Source organism: Cetorhinus maximus, chromosome 6 (genome assembly GCF_964194155.1).
Source record: "Cetorhinus maximus chromosome 6, sCetMax3.hap1.1, whole genome shotgun sequence".
Classification (NCBI taxonomy): Eukaryota; Metazoa; Chordata; class Chondrichthyes; order Lamniformes; family Cetorhinidae; genus Cetorhinus; species Cetorhinus maximus.
Genome location: NC_135884.1, coordinates 128353465 through 128371199, shown reverse-complemented (window position 1 = coordinate 128371199; position 17735 = coordinate 128353465). Strand labels below are relative to the sequence as shown.

Genomic DNA, 17735 nt, shown 5'->3' with positions numbered 1-17735 from the left:
AATTTTAATTAATGTTATTCACACAGCAAAGTGGAATTTACTTGAATAATTGATTAAATTGTTATAGTGACTGAATCAAGAAGAGTACATTGTACTTTTTAAAAATTCTTCCATGAATGTGGGTATCACTGGCTAGACCAGCATTTATTACCCATTCCTAATTGCCCTTGAGAAAGTGATGGTGAGCTGGCCCCTTCAACCACTGCAGTCCTCATGGTGCAGGCACAACTACAGTGCTGTTAGGAAGGCAGTTCCAGGATTTTGACCCAGTGAAGGAATGGTGATATAATTCCAAGTCAGGATGATGTGTGGCTTGGAGGGGAACATGCGGGTGGATGTGTTCCCATGTGTCTGCTGCCCTTGTCCTTCTATGTGGTAGAAGTCACAGGCTTGGAAGCCTTGCTGAGTTGCTGCAGTGCATCATGTGGATCATACTCACTGCAGCCATTGTGTGTCGGTGGTGGAGCGAGTGAATATTTAAGGTAATGGATGTGGTACCAATCAAGAGGGCTACTTTGTCCTGGATGTTGTTGAGTTTATTGTTGGAGCTGCACTTATCCAAGCAAGTGGAAAGTATTCCATCACACTCCTGACTGGTGCCTTGTTGATGGTGAACAGGCTTTGGGGAGTCAGGTGGTGAGTTATTTGCCACAGAATTCCCAACCCCTGACCTGCTCTTGTAGCCACAATATTTATATGGCTGGTCTAGTTCAGTTTCTGGTAAATGGTAACCTCGAGGATGCTGATGGTGGGGGATTCAGCAATGGTAATGCCATTGAACATCAAGTGGAGATGGTCAGATTCTTGCTTGTTGGAGATGCTCATTGCCTGACAGTTGTGTGGCACATACGTAACTTGCCACATATCAGACTATGCCTGAATGTTGTCCAGGCCTTGCTGCATATGGATACAATCTGCTTCAATATCTGAGGAGTTACAAATTGTGCAATCATCAGTGAACATACCCACTTATGACCTTATGTTGGAGGGAAAGTTATTGATGAAGCAGCTGAAATGAAGGCAGGTGATGAGTGGCCCTAGCAGAACCCAAACTGAGCATCAGTGAGCAGGTTATTGCTGAGTGTCATTTGATCACACTGTCGACAACCCCTTCCATTACTTTTCTGATAATTGAGAGTAGAGTGATGGGGCAGTAATTGGAAAGGTTGGATTTAAGGGAATTAAATAACTAATAAATCTCTTTTCCAAAAAATTGAGTACAACACAGAGGTGAATTACAGGTGGCCACAGCTGTTCTCGTTTATAACAGGCAGTTAAAAAAAAGTTACTGTAGAGAACTTTGAAAATGCAGGTAATATAGATTCGCATCGTGTTATTTTCAATTAAACCACAGGGTTGTACATCGCAATGTCAGTGGTTAAAATTTGCTTTTTGTATTTATTACTACAGGTATATTTTCTTTATCATGCTGTTGAGTTTTATTGGCATAAGTATCGTGCACTGAAGTGATGTACATCAATCAGAATAAATAGAATCATGCAAGGAGGACTAGTGTTGATATTACCATTGAAGCTAATAATTAAAAAACACTGCTCCTTCTGATTTGCTTCTGTTTTGACATTTCTGCTCCCCAAACTGTGCCCACTATTAGGACTTCAGTGGCTGGAACTGCAGAAGTTTAGGACCTCATCGTTAAATTCAATTTTTTCTATGCTCTAAGTACTGTATTTCAGGTTGCAACATTGCACACCATTTACTTTATTTTAAACTTTTTAAAAAATTTACACATCTCGCAGATGTTACGATCTCCACAGAGACCAGTAACAGCTTAATGAGAAATTCAAATTTCCAGTTGTTAGTTGATAGGAGGACATGATTATACTGTCAAATGACTAAACAAAAAGAACACTTAATTAAACACTATTCTCTTTTCATAGGCAACTTATACTTTAAAAGCAGAAAAGGACAAATTCAATTTCAATGACAACTAAAAATCCAATTTCATTACATTACTCAGTTTAGGTAGATATCCAATTCTCCTGGAACCAACCCAAAGTGCTACGCAGCTCTAAGGGTTTATTTCTGTTCTTTTCCTTTCCCAATACTATCTTCCACCATGAGTGTTTTTCTTGGGATTCTCCCTCAAGCTTCAGTTAGGCAAACCCTCCAGCCTAATTTTAACTCCTCTCAAACTTGGTCTTCAAAGTGAGCACAGGTTCCTACCTGCATTCCATGTGGTGAATGATAGGGGCAGCATTTTCTCTACTTAAAGTCAGGTCTGGCTGACTTTTTTAAAAAAACATTCTCTCCTTTAGCTGCAGACCACACCAGATCAAACTGCAACTATGATATTTCGCATTCATAGGGAAGCCTGTAACCTGATCAAAGTGGCCTCCTCTACCCTGCTCTCCATGGCAACAGGAAACACATTAGCATTTCTACTCAGAAACAGAGATAATTAATTAGCCTTGTATCCAAGATGAAAGGCAGTTGTGATCAAAGGAATAGGTTCCTGTACAACTGTTTACAGCTTGATATTAACACCACCTTTCTGGGTCTTAAGTGACTAAGGGTCTCCTCATTGAGGACTTAGAAACAGCTGTAATTGTCCCCAAATGTAAAAACATGGCACCTCCCTCTCAATAAAACAAACCAAGTCTCTGTTGCTCTCCAACAATGTCAGGTAGATGGCAGCACAGGTGATCATGTGATCCCTTTCATCTACCCTATCTTTAAAACTACCGTCCCAAAATATAATAATCTTATAAAACCAAAAGATATAATCCTAAAACAATCTTATAAACCCATTTAGTACAAAGATAAATTCAATTGCTGAAATCTGACAATTCATACCAAATGTTTTTGCAACATTCTTCTTTACTTATGCATTCATGTTTACTTTTCTATCTATTTATATCAGGCAGGCAGAGTACAGTTCCTTGGAACCCATATTCCACTTGTGAGGGTGATCATTAACAAAACTAGACAGTGCTATAGCCTGGGATGTGTACTTTGGGACCAACTACATGAAATACAAAAGTCCTCTGATTTTTGTATATTTCAACATTGGATATGAACAGGGGTGAGTGGAATTATGTGGAAGATGATATCCAAGAAACCAAATGGTTTACACTAAATGTTAGATGCACAGTCATTACAGATTGGTGGCTGAAATAACTATGATTCATTAGTGTCAATATTCATAATCATTCCTAGCGCACACACTGGCTTAAATGTGTCATAGTAGGTTAATCTAAACTTAGTAAGCTTGAGGCATGTTTTGTTTATTGTGGCGTCTTACAAGCAGTTTAAAATTGATTATGCCTTCAGAACATATTTGTTTGAGAGCTGTGGCAACACACTGAATCTAAATGAATGACACCAGCCATTTGATATTTGCCCAGACTTTTGCACTGGAACCAGCTGCAATTAGAAAGCCATTTTGGCACAATACTTCTACAGGAGAACTGGGACCTGTGCGAAACGGCAAGCAATTGTTTCTGCTTGACTAGTCAGACTGAAGAATTGTCACTGAGCTGCTTAGAGTCTGAATGCAACAATCAGCAATCTGCTGTGCAGGAAAACAGCGCACGAGCAACATTCCCTTTACGATGCACACAGTACAAGAAGCCAGCTACACACAGCAAACAGAAGTTAGAGTGAATATTGCCAGGGAGGCTTATCACACCATTGAAAACATACTCGCATTGGAATGGATGAACCCAACTTTCTCTGGCAAGTTTAGAAGATATCTATCATGCAAGTACAGCAACTTCACACCATGCTATTTGTTTCATTGCTGAGCTTCTTGGCGAAATACCAGCAAAGTGCAGCTTCTGGAGGAGTAGGACAACTTGGTTGGCAACTTCCTGATCAAGTTTCACTGCATGAGTGGTCACTGAACGTTGCTGTCATTTACACTTTGCACCGATAACCTCACCATTATTTCTACCACAAAATCCAGATCAGCTGTGGTCGGCCCAGTTGTGCATCCCAGATACAAGACAAGACTATCTCCAATATAACATTGTATTCATTCAATTAAACATAGCTGCCTTGGTGGTATGTTTTATCAGGTGTACTTTTATTTGAAGTAGATTATATTAGTAGTTTAATTTATTACCATCTCTTCAATATCCTAACTTTATGGGTTATATTTTTCGAAAATGCCAGTAGTTATTCTAGTGGCAGCTAGTGACATTTAACAGGTTAAGCCCAATAAATAAATATAATTGGATCAGCACTCCCTGATTTTCCCATGTTTAATTTGAAAGTACGACGATTTAGAACCTGTTGAAAACCTACCTTTTTGTCTTAGTTTTTAGCTAACTCCTAAAACACCAGGGAACAGATTTTTGCTACTGAGGCAGGTATCTCCAATCAGGAAATCTCTCAACTCTGCAGACACACCTCAGTTTAAAGGGCCCCGTTCGACCCTCTGCAGGGGTTGGGGTGGGATCGAGTCAAGCCCACTGACCACGGACAACCGCAGGGCAGGCGAGTGCCAGGACGGGCTGGTTAGAAGGCCCATCTCGACTCTATGGAACTTCGTCTCAGTTTTTGATGCTGTTAGGCTCTCATGCCCCCCCACCTCCATGTCAAATCATACCTCCCACCCACCCTCATGCCAACTCCATTGCTACTCACCCTGTATCCACCAGGGGAAGATCTCAGTAGTCTTGTGGAAATGAAAATATAAACTAACAATCTGATACAGCCCTCACTCACAGACACTTGATAATAAAAAAATCTCCCATTCAAGATAGATTCAAAACTTTTAAATCTCAAGTGGTTAATCTCTTACAAAAAGAAACTTTTCTATTCAGACCCCACAAAGATTCTTTAGTAGCCTCTTTAAACTGTCAAACTGTGAATGCTCAACCACTGAGATAATTGTAGGTTTTGAAACTCAGCCAAGCATTCATAATGACATAATAGCTTTTGGGGAAATGTCAAAGACCTCTATTGAAACTGTACGACCAGATGCTATTTTGTTCTTAGCCCATGGTATCAAGGTCAATTATACAATTTATATCACCTTTAATGTTAAAAAAAAATTTCAGTGCTTCGCAGGAGCATTATAAAGCAAAATTAGTCACCGAGCCAAAAGGCAATATTTGGACAGATGGCCAAAAGCTTGACCAAAGAGGTAGGTTTTAAAAAGTGTCAAAGGAAGAAATGAGGTAGAAAGTTAGCAAGGTTTAGGGAGGAATTCCAGAACGTAGGGCTCAGGCAGCTGAAGGTACTGTCACTAGCGGTGAAGCAATTAAAATTAGGGAAGCTGAAAAGGCCAGAATCAGACAAGTGTAAATATCAGAGGGTTTTGGGGCTGTAGAGAGATAGGGTGGGGGGAGTCTATGGAGGGATTTGAAAACAAGTATGAGAACTCTAATATCAAGTTGTTGCTTGACCAGGAACCAATGTAGGTCAGCGAGCACAATGGTGGTGTGTGTTCGGAACTTGGTGTGAATAAGAACATGGGAAGAGCTCTGGGTAACCTTGCATTTATGGAGGATAGAATGTGAGAGGCCAGCCATGAGTGCACTGGAATAGTCCAGGTTTGAGCAGCAGATGAACTGAGGCAGGGGTGAAGTCAGACAATGTTATAGAGATGGAAATAGGTGGTCATAGACATGGTGCTTATATATGAGAAGCTCACCTTGCGGTCAACTAGGACACCAAGGTTGTGAACAGCCTGGTTTAGTCTCAGGTAGTTGCAGAGAGTGATGGGATCAGTAGTTAGGGAATGGAGTTTGGAGCAGGGACCAAAGACAATAATTTCATTCTTTCCAATATTATAGTATCTCAACTGCTCCCCTAGCTGAGCCAAGCCAGCACAACCCATGCATTAAACATTAAAGCTGTATAACTCTGAAAAACTCAGCCAGTCTAAAACAGGATTAATACCAAAACAATTGCAACAAGAATTCATTGAACATTTAGAATCAAATGAAAGAAGTTTCCCCATTGATTTGTAATATAAACATAACTTTATATTCCTAGCTCCAACAGAAGTTAGGCAAAATTAAATTGCTATGACAGATATTGTTATGCTCGTTTCCATAAGGAGCAAAGGTGATTATTTGCACGTTTTTTCTTCCTTCCATGCCAGAAGATAAAAATTAGAGATCAGATTATCAAAGCAAAAAATATACTGGTTTCAGAAATCTTCAAATCAAAATTTATTGAACTTCAGCATACATACAAGAACAGCACACAGTGTAAGGTCTTGAAAATTTGAAATTCCAGACTTTTTAAAAAAAAAGGAAACATACAAAAGAAAAAACAGAACACTTTTGTGCCAATAAGTTCTGTAGTGTAGTTACAACTAAAAATGTTCAACATAAACAAGTTACTGACAGGAAGTAGAATAATTTTTGCATACACACGAAGGACAATAAATGTTGGCCTTGCCAGCGATGCTCACAACCCATAAATAAGCCAATCAGCTGCTTTGAGAGACAGTTCAGCAGCACCATATTAAAGACTGCCCTGATAAATACCCACAGATTCCCATTTTCAAAATTCCACAAATCATTTCTTCAGTGAAATATTTGCTGATTATCTCCATTCCAAAGAAAAAAGACGACATTAGTCCATGCTCCAAACTGATCTAACTACACTTGTATTTAGCACCTTTTGAAGAAATTGGTTACAATGAGCAATTTGAACATAATCCAATTAAGTTTTCAAAATTCATAAGGAAATAAATACTAACGGACCAGTGCAATGAAATCACGTAATGACTTCAAAAGGTATTATGATCTGGCATGCACTGCATGAAAGGGCGATGGAAGCATATTTAACAGTAGTTCTCAAAGGAGAATTGGCTATATACTTGAGAAAGGAAAATTTGCAGGGCTATGGGGAAAGAGTAAGGGGGTAGGACAAACTGTACAACTCCTTCAAAGAGGGCCTCCACTTATGCTGAATGGTTCAATGAATTCTGTAACTGGCATAGAAGCAAAATAATTTGTATAGTTATTCAGAGAATGTTGATGTACTTGCAAAAGATTTGGTACAACTCATTTTATGACAAAAAAAGAAAAAGCCTGCAATTCTGGGCACTAACTTCATACCAGCATAAGAAGTTTGATATACACTAAAGATAAATCAGTACTTAACAGATGTTTAAAAAGCAAATCCAATGATTAAATTAGTTCATCAACTTCCAACTACTGTGGTTGAGATTTAAGCCAAGTGGCATGGCAGAAATTTCACTTTTTCTTTTACACTGCAGTTTTCTAAATGTGTTCAAAGTAACTAGGTTTTCCACTTTGCTGAAACAGATTTACTGTTGTTAGTATTTTAAGATTAATCAAATGGAGTCTGAGGTGAGGAACACAAGAGACACTATCTCAATAAAATCACATTCAAAAAAGGAAATACTTATATACCTTGCTGAAAAAAAGAGACATGTCTAAGCTTTTCATCTTGCACTTGTAGGGCACTCACAAGAATACAAGAGGAAGACAATAATTTGGACTGTATGTGAGGAGAGTGCTGATTGGTTGGCAAGTGGCGCTGCCAAGGAAAATACACAAGTAATGGTGACTGACAATTAATTGCTAAGCATTGTTTGAAATTTAAACCAGGCAGCTTGACCCTGATTGATCAAGCCATTGCCCAGAGGAATGAGTCAGCGAATGGTCATCACTTATTTTGTTTAGTGGAAACAAGCGTAATGTACTCGTTCTATCTGCAAAGAACAGGGCCCTGTGTATTAAATATGTAGTTTCCAGTACACGCAAATGCGCCACACTATGAGCCCGACTGATGATCTTAAATTGGTTGTCAGCGTAATTCTTAACACATTGAGGATTATTCAGCAAATGTTGGCCAATTGCAGATTCACATCTAATGTTGGATACCGTTTATTTGAGGCTTGCAAGCACAGGCTGGTTGGGTACAGTCTATATCCTGTCCATTGCCAAGTGTTTAACACGATCTGCCAGTCTTTCGGATGTACAGCCTACATACCCTCTAGGCCCAGTTTGCCCAAACATGTCTGTCCTCGAAGGAATGACACCTAACCACCTACCCCTCTCATATTTCCGATATGTGGATGGTATGTTTGCTGTATTTAAATCCGCAGCTACATGTAATAATTTCCTTACATGTCTTTATGGGTTCCATCCTGCGCTCAAATTCACCTATGAAATGGAGCAGTCAAATGAACTCCCCTTCCTTGACATACTAGTTGAGAAATTTGCCAGGAGATTCTCTACCACGGTCTACTGCAAGCCTACCTTCACTGGTCAATATATGCGTTGGGATTCTTACACTTCTGCACTATAAGATTGGTCTTATTGGCAACCTTGTAAATAGGGCCCTGGGCCATTTGTTCACCATGCAAGCTCGATGCTGAAATAGGACGCATCAAAGGCATCCTGCAGGAGGAATTGAAAGAAATTAATACTACTAAAAACAACAGTGCTGGAGAAATTAATGGGACTGAAAACCAATAAATCCCCACAGCCTGATAATCTACATCCAAAGGAAGTGGCCATGGAAATAGTGGATACGTTGGTTGTCATCTTCCAAAATTCTGTAGATTCTGGAACAGTCCTGGCAGATTGCAAATGTAACCCTACTATTTAAGAAAGGAGGGAGGGAGGGGGGAAAAAAACCAACAGGGAATTACAGATCAGTTAGCCCAACATCAGTGGTAGGGAAAATGCTATAGGCCGACTAGGCCTATAAAGATGCGATAACAGGACACTTAGAAAATATCAACGGGATTAGACAAAGTCAACATGGATTTATGAAAGGGAAATCATGTTCGACAAACCTACTGGAGTTTTTTTGAGGATGTAACTAGCAGAATAGATAAGGGAGACCCAGTGGATATAGTGTATATGGATTTTCAGAAAGCTTTTGATGAAGTCCCACACAAGAGGTTATCCACTTTAGTAAGAAAACAGAATGGCAGAGTATTATTTAAAAGGTGAGAGATTGGGAAATGTTGATGTACAAAGGGACCTGGGTGTCCTTGTACACCAATCACTGAAAGCAAGCATGCAGGTGCAGCAAGCAGTTAAGAAGGCAAATGGTATGTTGGCCTTCATTGCGAGAGGACTTGTGTACAGAGAGTGTTGTGCACAGTTTTGGTCTCCTTGCCCAAGAAAGGATATACTTGCCAGAGGGAGTACAGCAAAGGTTCACCAGACTGATTCCTGGGGTGGCAGGATTGTCATACGAGGAGAGATTGGGCCCACTAGGCCTGTATTCACTGGAGTTTAGAGGAGTAAGAAGGGATTTCATTGATACATATATAATTCTGACAGGGATGGACAGACTGAATGCAGGGATGATATTTCCTCTGGCTGAGGGGTCTAGAACAAGGGGTCACAGCCTCAGGATGCGGGGTTGACCATTTAGGACTGAGAAAAGGAGAAACATCTTCACTCAGAGGGTGGTGAACCCGTGGAATTCTCTAACATAGAAAGCTGTGGAGGCCAAGTCACTGAATATATTTAGGGAGGAAATAGATAGATTTCTAGAATCTAAAGGCTTCAAAGGGTATGGGGAGAGAGTGGGAAATGGAGTTGAGATAGAGGATCAGCCATGATCATATTGAATGGCGGAACAGGCTTGAAGGGCCAAATGACCTACTCCTGCTCCAATTTTCTATGTTTCTATGATAATGGTTACCCTGATCAGATCATTTCAGCAAGCTCACGAACTGACCGAAGGCCATCACTTGCAGCCCTGAAAAGAGCCCAGTCTACCTCAGGTTACCCTGGAAGGGCAAGGTATCTCCAAACTTTGTGAAACAGCTAGCTTCACCTGTTGCTCACTGCTACTATGCAGTAGCAAAACGAGTGGTATTCGCCATTTAACAGGATGCCGCTGTCAAGCCAAAAAGACGTTCTCCCTATCACACAAATGAGCAGTGTGGTAGATGAATTTCAGTGCCAGTGTGATGCTAGGTCTGTAGGCCGTACGTCCCAAAGACTGACGGGTCATATCAAACAGCGTGTCTCAGCCGCTGTTTGCAACGTGCAGGATATGGACCATACCCAACCAGCCCGTGTTGCAATGTAAACCAGGCAGCTTGACACAGGTTGGTCAAGGCATTTCCCTGAGGACTGAGTCAGTGAATGGTTGTCATTTGTTTTGTTTAGCTGAAACAGGTGCAATGTGTGTACATGTTCTTTCTGTCTGCAAAGATCAGGGCCCTGTGTATTAATATATGTAGTTTCCAGCACATGCAAATGCGCCACACGAGCCCGACTGACCATCTTAAATTGACTGTCAGCATAATTCTTATCACAATGTTAATGCACAGGGCCCTGTTCTTTGCAGACGGAGAGAACGTGTATATACATTGCACCTGTTTCAACTAAACAAAATAAGTGACAGCCATTCGGTGACTCATTCCTCAGGGCAATGGCTTGACTAATAAGGGTCAAGCTGCTTGGTAGTTAACTGTCAGTCAACAGTGGTGCATTCTCCATGGCAATGCCACTTGCCAACCAATCAGCACACTCTTCACATACAGTATAAATTGTTGTCCTCCCCTTATATTGGTATTCTTGAGTGTCCTGATGAGTGCAAGATGAAAATTTTAGATATGTCTTTCTTTTCAGCAAGACTCGAAGTTCTGTACTACCAAACAACTATATGGTGTAGGTTAAACCATCTCAGTGGTGTAAGAAGAAAAGGTGGTACAGCAAGAGATGAGTAATCAAGCATTCAGAACTGGTTAGTCAGTGAGCAATAATAAATAGATCAACATTGTTATTCTAGTTTCTTATTCTGAAATATTAATGTATTCAACAAAGATATAGAATCAACAGATGAAATTCTCTGCATGCAAAACATTTCAAATATTTAAGTTTTTCTAACTAATTTTAGCACCATATCTTACATTTGCATTAGACAGTGCAAGAGAAAGGAAAGCTATTTTTGAACTCGATTCAGTTCTTGTTCTTTACATTATAGTCTAGGCAGCCATAAAATACAAATCGTAGAACAGTACAGCATAGGAGACCATCATTTGGCCCATCAAGTTTGTGCGAGAACAATCCAGTTAATTCCATTCCACATATCCTTACAATTCTTTCTCCTTCAAGTATACACCAGATTCCTTTTTGAAGAACAGTGGTTACAGATTCAATTGTAGCCTACCAGGCAGTGCATTCCAAATCTTAACCACTCATTGCGCAAAAAAAGTTTTCCTCATGTTGCCTCTGGTTCTTCTGTTAATCATCTTCAATCTGTGCCTTCTGGTTCTCAATCCTTCTGCTAGAGAAAATAATTTCTCTTTATTTACTTTGTCTAAACCTTGATGATTTTAAGCAACTCTCTCGGCTGAGAATGCCAGCTTCTCCAGTTGATCTACGTAACTGAAATCCTTCATCCCTGAAACCCACCCTAGTAAATCTCTTCTTTACCTTCTCCAAAGCCTTCATGTCCTTCCTAAAGTGTGGTACCCAGAATTGAAGCTGAACTAGTTTATAAGGCTAGCTTAACTTCCTGGTTTTTGTACTCTATGTCTCAATAAAGCGCAAGATCCCATATGTTTATTTGTTAATCTGTCCTGCCACCTTCAGAGATTTGTGCACGAACGCTCCTAGGTCTCATTTTTCCCAAAATGTATCACCTCGCATTTCTCTGCGTTGAATTGCATCTGCCTTGTGTCTGCTCATTCCACCAGCCTATGTCCTCTTGAAGTCTATTACTATCTTCCTCACTGTTTGCAAGACTTCCAAGTTTCGTGTCACCTGCAAATTTCAAAATTGTACATATTAATGTAAAATGTTAATGTAAAATTAGTCAAAGCAAATGGTAAAGTATCATCTGATTTTCCACTTAAGTATAACAGAAACTGGCACTTGCTTTCTGGAGGATGGGATCACTGGGATTTTGGTCTATTTACAATTCATATAGCACCTTCAATGTCATGAAACATCCCAAGGTGCTTCACAAGAGCATTATACAACAGAGTATGACACTAAGCCACAAAATGAGATTAGGTCAGATGACCAAAGAGATAGATTTTGAGTGTGTCAAAGGAGAAAAATGAAGTTGGGCAACGGAGAAGTTCAGGGAGGCTATTCCAGATATTGGGGCCTAGGAAGCTGAAGGCATGGCCATCAATGGTGGAGCAATTAAAATTGGGGATGCACAAGAGGCCAGATTTAGAGGAACACATATCACTGAGGGTTGTGGGGCTGGAGATTACAGGTTTTTTTGAGGTTGGGTGGGGGGGGGGGTGGCATTGGAACGAAGCCATGGCGAGTATTTGAAAATAGGGATGAGAATTTTAATATCAAAATGTTGCTTGCACAGGAGTCAATGTCGGTCAATGAGTACAGTGGTGATAGGGGGAAAAAGCTTGCTGCGAGTTAAGACATGGACAGCAGAGTTTTGGATGACCTCAAGTTTACAGAGGGTAGAATATTGGAGTCCAGCCTGGTGTATGTTGAATAGTTGAGTCTAGCAGAAACAAAGGCAAGAATGAGGGTTTCAGGCAGATGAGCTGAAATGGGGCCATGTTGGCCAAGGTGAAAATACACTGTCTTAGCAATGACACAAATAGGAGGTCGGAAGCTCATCTCATCTCCCGATCAAATGGGATACCAGGGCTGTGAACAGACTGGTTTAATCCCAGACTATTGCCAAGGCGAGAGATGGAGTCAGTAGTGAGGGAGGAGTGTTTAGAATGGGACTGAAAACTATGGCTTCAGTCTTCCCAATATTTAATTGGAGGGCATTTCTGCTCATCCAGTACTGGATGTCGGATAAGCAGTCTGATAATTTAGCAGTGGAGGAGTCTTCTCTAAAGTTAAAAGCCACATTCTATCTTAGCTCACTTTTCTCACCAGCAATAAATACTAAAATTCAGATTTTACAAAACATCGTGAGGGAAGGATTAAACCAATTAGAAAGTCCACTTTATTGGTAAGCAGGTATCATTTGCCTCAACGTTCGCCCTTTTTTTGCAGAAGGCAGTTCACTACACAGGGTTACAATCGCACTGTGACTTAATACTGGGTTCAACCAAAATGCTGATTCATAATCTGGTCCTTTCCCAGTCTTCAAAGGCGCATTAACAAGGGTCAGTCTTCTCCGCTAAGTTTTCCCTTTTCTAGTCAGAAACACAGCAGTCAACTGCTATTAGTTCAGACTAGCAGAGGTCAGCTTACTCAGTGCAAGCCAGAGATAGGCCTACCTGTCTTTATTTTAAGATTTCCAGCATCTGCAGTATGTTATCTTTTGACCTAGGATATTCCTGATCTGTACAGTTCAGTACACCACCACAGAATGTACCTACCCATTGTCTACTGCAAACATTTGACAACAATTTTTAAATTTCAAAAAGCTAACAAAGTTAATTCTTATATTGGAGTTACCAGTGTTTCCAGTGGTTTACAAATTTATGAAACTATTTCCACTTACAAATTTATGAAACTATTTCCCTAAAGAGGTGGGCAACTTTCATCTCAAGGGCTAAGATGCAACATTTAGGAAATCAAAGGAATCTTCCAGTGATCAAAATTCTGCTTTGGATCCTAATAAATGCAAACTAAAACATGAAAATCCAATCCTTACAGATAAACTTCCAGCATATCCTTATGCTAAGATACAGAAACAATTTTTACATTTAAGTAGTTACATTTAAAAAGTACAAATTCATTAACAAATCTATTCAAGATTTTCTGCAGACCAGCATCACTAAATAAAAAGTGGTCCATTGTTAACAGGATGAAACAGTTGCAAAGGCCTGTGACCATTACACCACATATTTATTTTTGTCCAGTGAAATTGTGTTTCATTGAGATAAATGTAAATGCATCAAGACAAACTGCCATCTCATCAGTCTGGCATGGTTATGGATTTAGGGCCTTGGCGTTCACTAGGTCACATAAATCAGAGAGGTAATCACTGGAGAGTCTCCCAGCTACATGAACTGTCACTATCAACAGGGTTGGAGATCTGTGTTGCTATGTTGATAATTTTTTAAAAATTGTAGAATGCTAATAAAATTTTAAACAGAACTCCACTCAAAGCACATTATAGACAGTACCTTCAAGTACATGGGCTTTGATGACAAAATTATATGGCTGTATCCTTTTGCATGACACATTTTAATATTCAATTTTAACTCTATTAATAGGACTGCCTTCTTAATGCATCGATCCAACCAAGGAATGTCCTCGGTCAACTTTGATCAGCATCCGTTTCCCTAAATTGTCCAAGTTAAATTAACATTACGTGCATTAAAAGCCAGGTTAATACCACAATTGTAGAACTTAACTTTGAGGATCACTCCTTAGAGATTATATGCACAATTATTTTACGAGAGTGCAAAATACATCTGGAATACATTTGAAATGAAAAAGTCACTGAAGCTCCCTTTAAACTTAAATTAAGTCCAAAAGAGCAAAGATTTTCAAAGTTTTTTGGTGCATTATCTGGAGAAACTTTGTTAAAACATACACATATATACGAGACATACTTTTTAAAACATTATTGTCCACAGATGGAGGATATTGGGCCAATGTAGGGACAGCGCAGAGCATTTATCTAGGGAAAGTAATTTCATTTTTGTTCATGTAGTTAGTTGGAGGTAGTGGGCGAAAGGTAGTAGTGTGCAGGGGCATAATTGGACTTTTATTGGAATATTTGTCCACATATTGTGACAGCATCGTTATACATTATATTACTGAATAAACTATAATGAAACAACCATTCTCAATAAAAGAAAAACTTGTATCCTTGAAGACCATTGTAACTTTTTGAAGACGTGATCCTTGCATTGAGAGATTGATCGTAATTTTACACTTCTCTACACAGAAGCCAACTTCCATCTACTTATTCTCCTGATTGGCACAAGCAACTTTCATCTTGAATCAACGTTCCTCAGCTAAGTAGTATATTTTGGTAAAAGAAAAGTATGGCCCAAAAAGTAGCAATGCCAGAGTAGTGAAATAAGTTCAAAATAAAGATTTAAGTTTATTGTCTATGGAGGAAGTAATTTCCCTAACTGTAACATGCACTTCCTGGCCATGACAACAAGAAGCACAATTTCTAAAACTGTATTCAAACTAACAACATAACGTACTGCACAGTAATCTTTTTTGGGTGCAGGTATGAAGACAATTATAAGTTAGATGGAAAAGACATTCCACCCTTCTCTCCTAGTAGTAGTAATTCAGGAAACTATAAAAGGATGTGGGTATTAATGAGGCAAAACATCTGTCATTTCATAATAATAACCAAAAATATTGGAAGGTGAAACCAATATATTGGATTTTAACGTAAAGATTTCTGTAGCACTACAAAAACAATTTTACTCTATGGATCAAATTAAGTCCAGTACTTGAAAAAAAATCAGCATTTATAAAAAGTGTTCAAGTATAAAGTGATAACATATGCAAATTCATTTAATTTACTGATGGAGTATATCATCGCTGAATTACTTTTAAATCAAGAGATTGACCTGCTACTGCCTTTAATCAGCATCAAGATGCCAAAATATTTTCAAGTCACAATTCTTTAGGCTATGAAACAAGCTTCATGCACAGGATCAAGAAACTTGTGGAAAAAAAAGTTCATGTGAGTATGCATATGATTAAAATATTGTAAAGATACAATCCAATCAAGCTGGTGATTCCAACTATAGTATATGTTGCTACCATGATTACAGTTTGGTAATCAAGGATTTCAATGTTACTACCAACACTTACCACAACTCTACCGATATTTTGATTTGTCAGTAAATCACAGTAATTCATTACACCAGACTAATATAAAATCCTTTGTTCCTTTTGAATCTCCCACTGTTCCAAATGAATATGCATAACAAAATGTTACCTATGGCTAAGATCATGTCCATCAAGCTCATCTTAAACTGAAATCTCATTTGCCTTCTGTGATCTTACTGTGAAATATCCCTGCCAAAGTCTTTGAGTAATGTAGTAGAGGAAGAAATCAGCATGAGATCTGTAGCATGTAACACTTGTTTAAAGTGCAGTCAAATAATTTAACATAATTCCAGTCAGTAGAGTTACACAAAGTACCAGAGATCAACTGGGGTTTGAACATAAGACATAGGAGCAGGAATAGGCCATTCAGCCCTCCAAGCCTGCTCTGCCATTCAATAAGATCATGGCTGATCTGGTTGTGGTCTAAACTCCACTTTTCAATCTGCCCTCCATAAGATTTGAGATCACTAGCTCATCAAAAGTATGACTTTTACAGTTTCATACAAGTCCCTGCAGATTATGTGAATTCACAGCTATAGCAACTATCTTACTTTGTATCTTTTACTCTGCACTATTACCATATTTCCGATGCAAATCATCGAATCATATCTCATGATATTTCTGGCTTTTGTCTTCTCCTGGAGTTTGAACCAAAAGAATGAATTCTAGATGGAACTCTAGGACAGTTTTCACTTCAGAGCAAAAATAATGTCAAATTTTTCATAACCATATGCTCATTTTACAGATTGGGACAAGCCACATGAAGCTGGAATGAGTTCATTTCTGGTGTCGATTTCTGAGAAATATGAACCGACAGACTTGGGTTTAACTTTTGTAAACGTCTTTTTATCCGTTTTGCTTCTCTCTCTCGTATGAGTCTTGCCTGTCGTTTTTCTGGTGTCTCATTAGCCCTTTTCAATCTCATAGCTTCCCGGTCACGTTGTAACCTTCGCGCCCTCTGGTCTTCCGATTCCTGCATTCTCTGAAGACGTTTGGCCTCACGGTCTCTCAGCCTCCGCATCTCCCTTTCATCTGCTGATTCATTGGCACGTTTAAGTCTTTTTGCAGTCCGTTCCCGCTCTAGTCTTTGCAAACGAACATGGAGGGGCTCATTCTGTCTACGGACCATCCACTTATGGACTGAAGTCTCTTGAGCCTCAATAAGATTTCTGTAAGCTATACATGTTTCGCAGACAAACAGCATCCCTGCAGCTACCACTGTATTCCAGAACGGTCCTGCTTCTTCAGATACAGAGGTTCTCTCAGTGTTATCATTGATATCAGATTTTCCATCTGGCAACTTCACGCTGTAAATTCAACATTTCAAGCAAAAATCAGGGAGAATATAGTGAATCTTATATTTAATGAGAAAGTACCCACACTTTGAAACAGTAAATCTAAAAATATGCCCTAATATAGGTTTCATAATTGTCTATGTCCTGAAATAGAATTTTAAAAGTGTACTGATTAATTTTTCACATCAGTTCTCTTAATATTCTGTACTAAATAGATCAGACTCAAGATCAGGAAGTAATAAAGATAGTAGGTTTAAAAAACTTCTGAACTTCTAAAATAATTTGCATTTATATAACATCTTTAATGAAATCCCCAAGTTCTCTACATCTGCCATTAGCTAGACTTGCTCCAGGACTCTTCTACTCACAAAAAAACCTTTGCCCACAAAGTTGCAAAAAGTGAAAACAGATAACGGCATATGAGGGAAACAAGGCATATGGAACCCGAGTGAACAGGGCACCCCCTTAACTAATGAGATTTAGGGATTTGGGAAATAAATAGACGGAGAGGGAATTAATAAGGTGAATTCAATGTCAAATCAGGTGCACAAGAGAAATTAAAGCTAGTACAGATTGAGTGTTGCTGAAAAAAAAGACATGTCGAAGCTTTTCATCTTGCACTCATTAGGACACTTCACAAGAGTTTCAATAAGAGGAAAGCTGGCTAGTTGCCAAGTGGACACTGATTGGTAGAGGTGTTGCCATGGAGAATGCACCTGACAGTTAACTGCCAAGCAGTGTTGAAATTTAAACTAGGAAGCTT

At 39.2% G+C, this 17735-nt stretch overlaps 1 protein-coding gene across 4 annotated transcripts in view; it reads right to left on the bottom strand.

The window, feature by feature from the left end:
• Window positions 1-6133: 6133 nt before the first annotated feature.
• Window positions 6134-17735, bottom strand: part of znf821 (zinc finger protein 821) — a 48422-nt gene continuing 36820 nt past the window's right edge. For 2 of the 4 annotated variants that reach the window (XM_078544527.1, XM_078544526.1), the window contains exon 5: window positions 14988-16984. In XM_078544527.1, coding sequence (XP_078400653.1) covers window positions 16417-16984 — 568 coding nt within the window. In that variant the 3' untranslated portion in view covers window positions 14988-16416. Of the gene's footprint in view, window positions 11691-14987; window positions 16985-17735 lie in introns of those variants that run through there. The other 2 variants (XR_013576954.1, XR_013576955.1) reach the window with 2 other exon arrangements.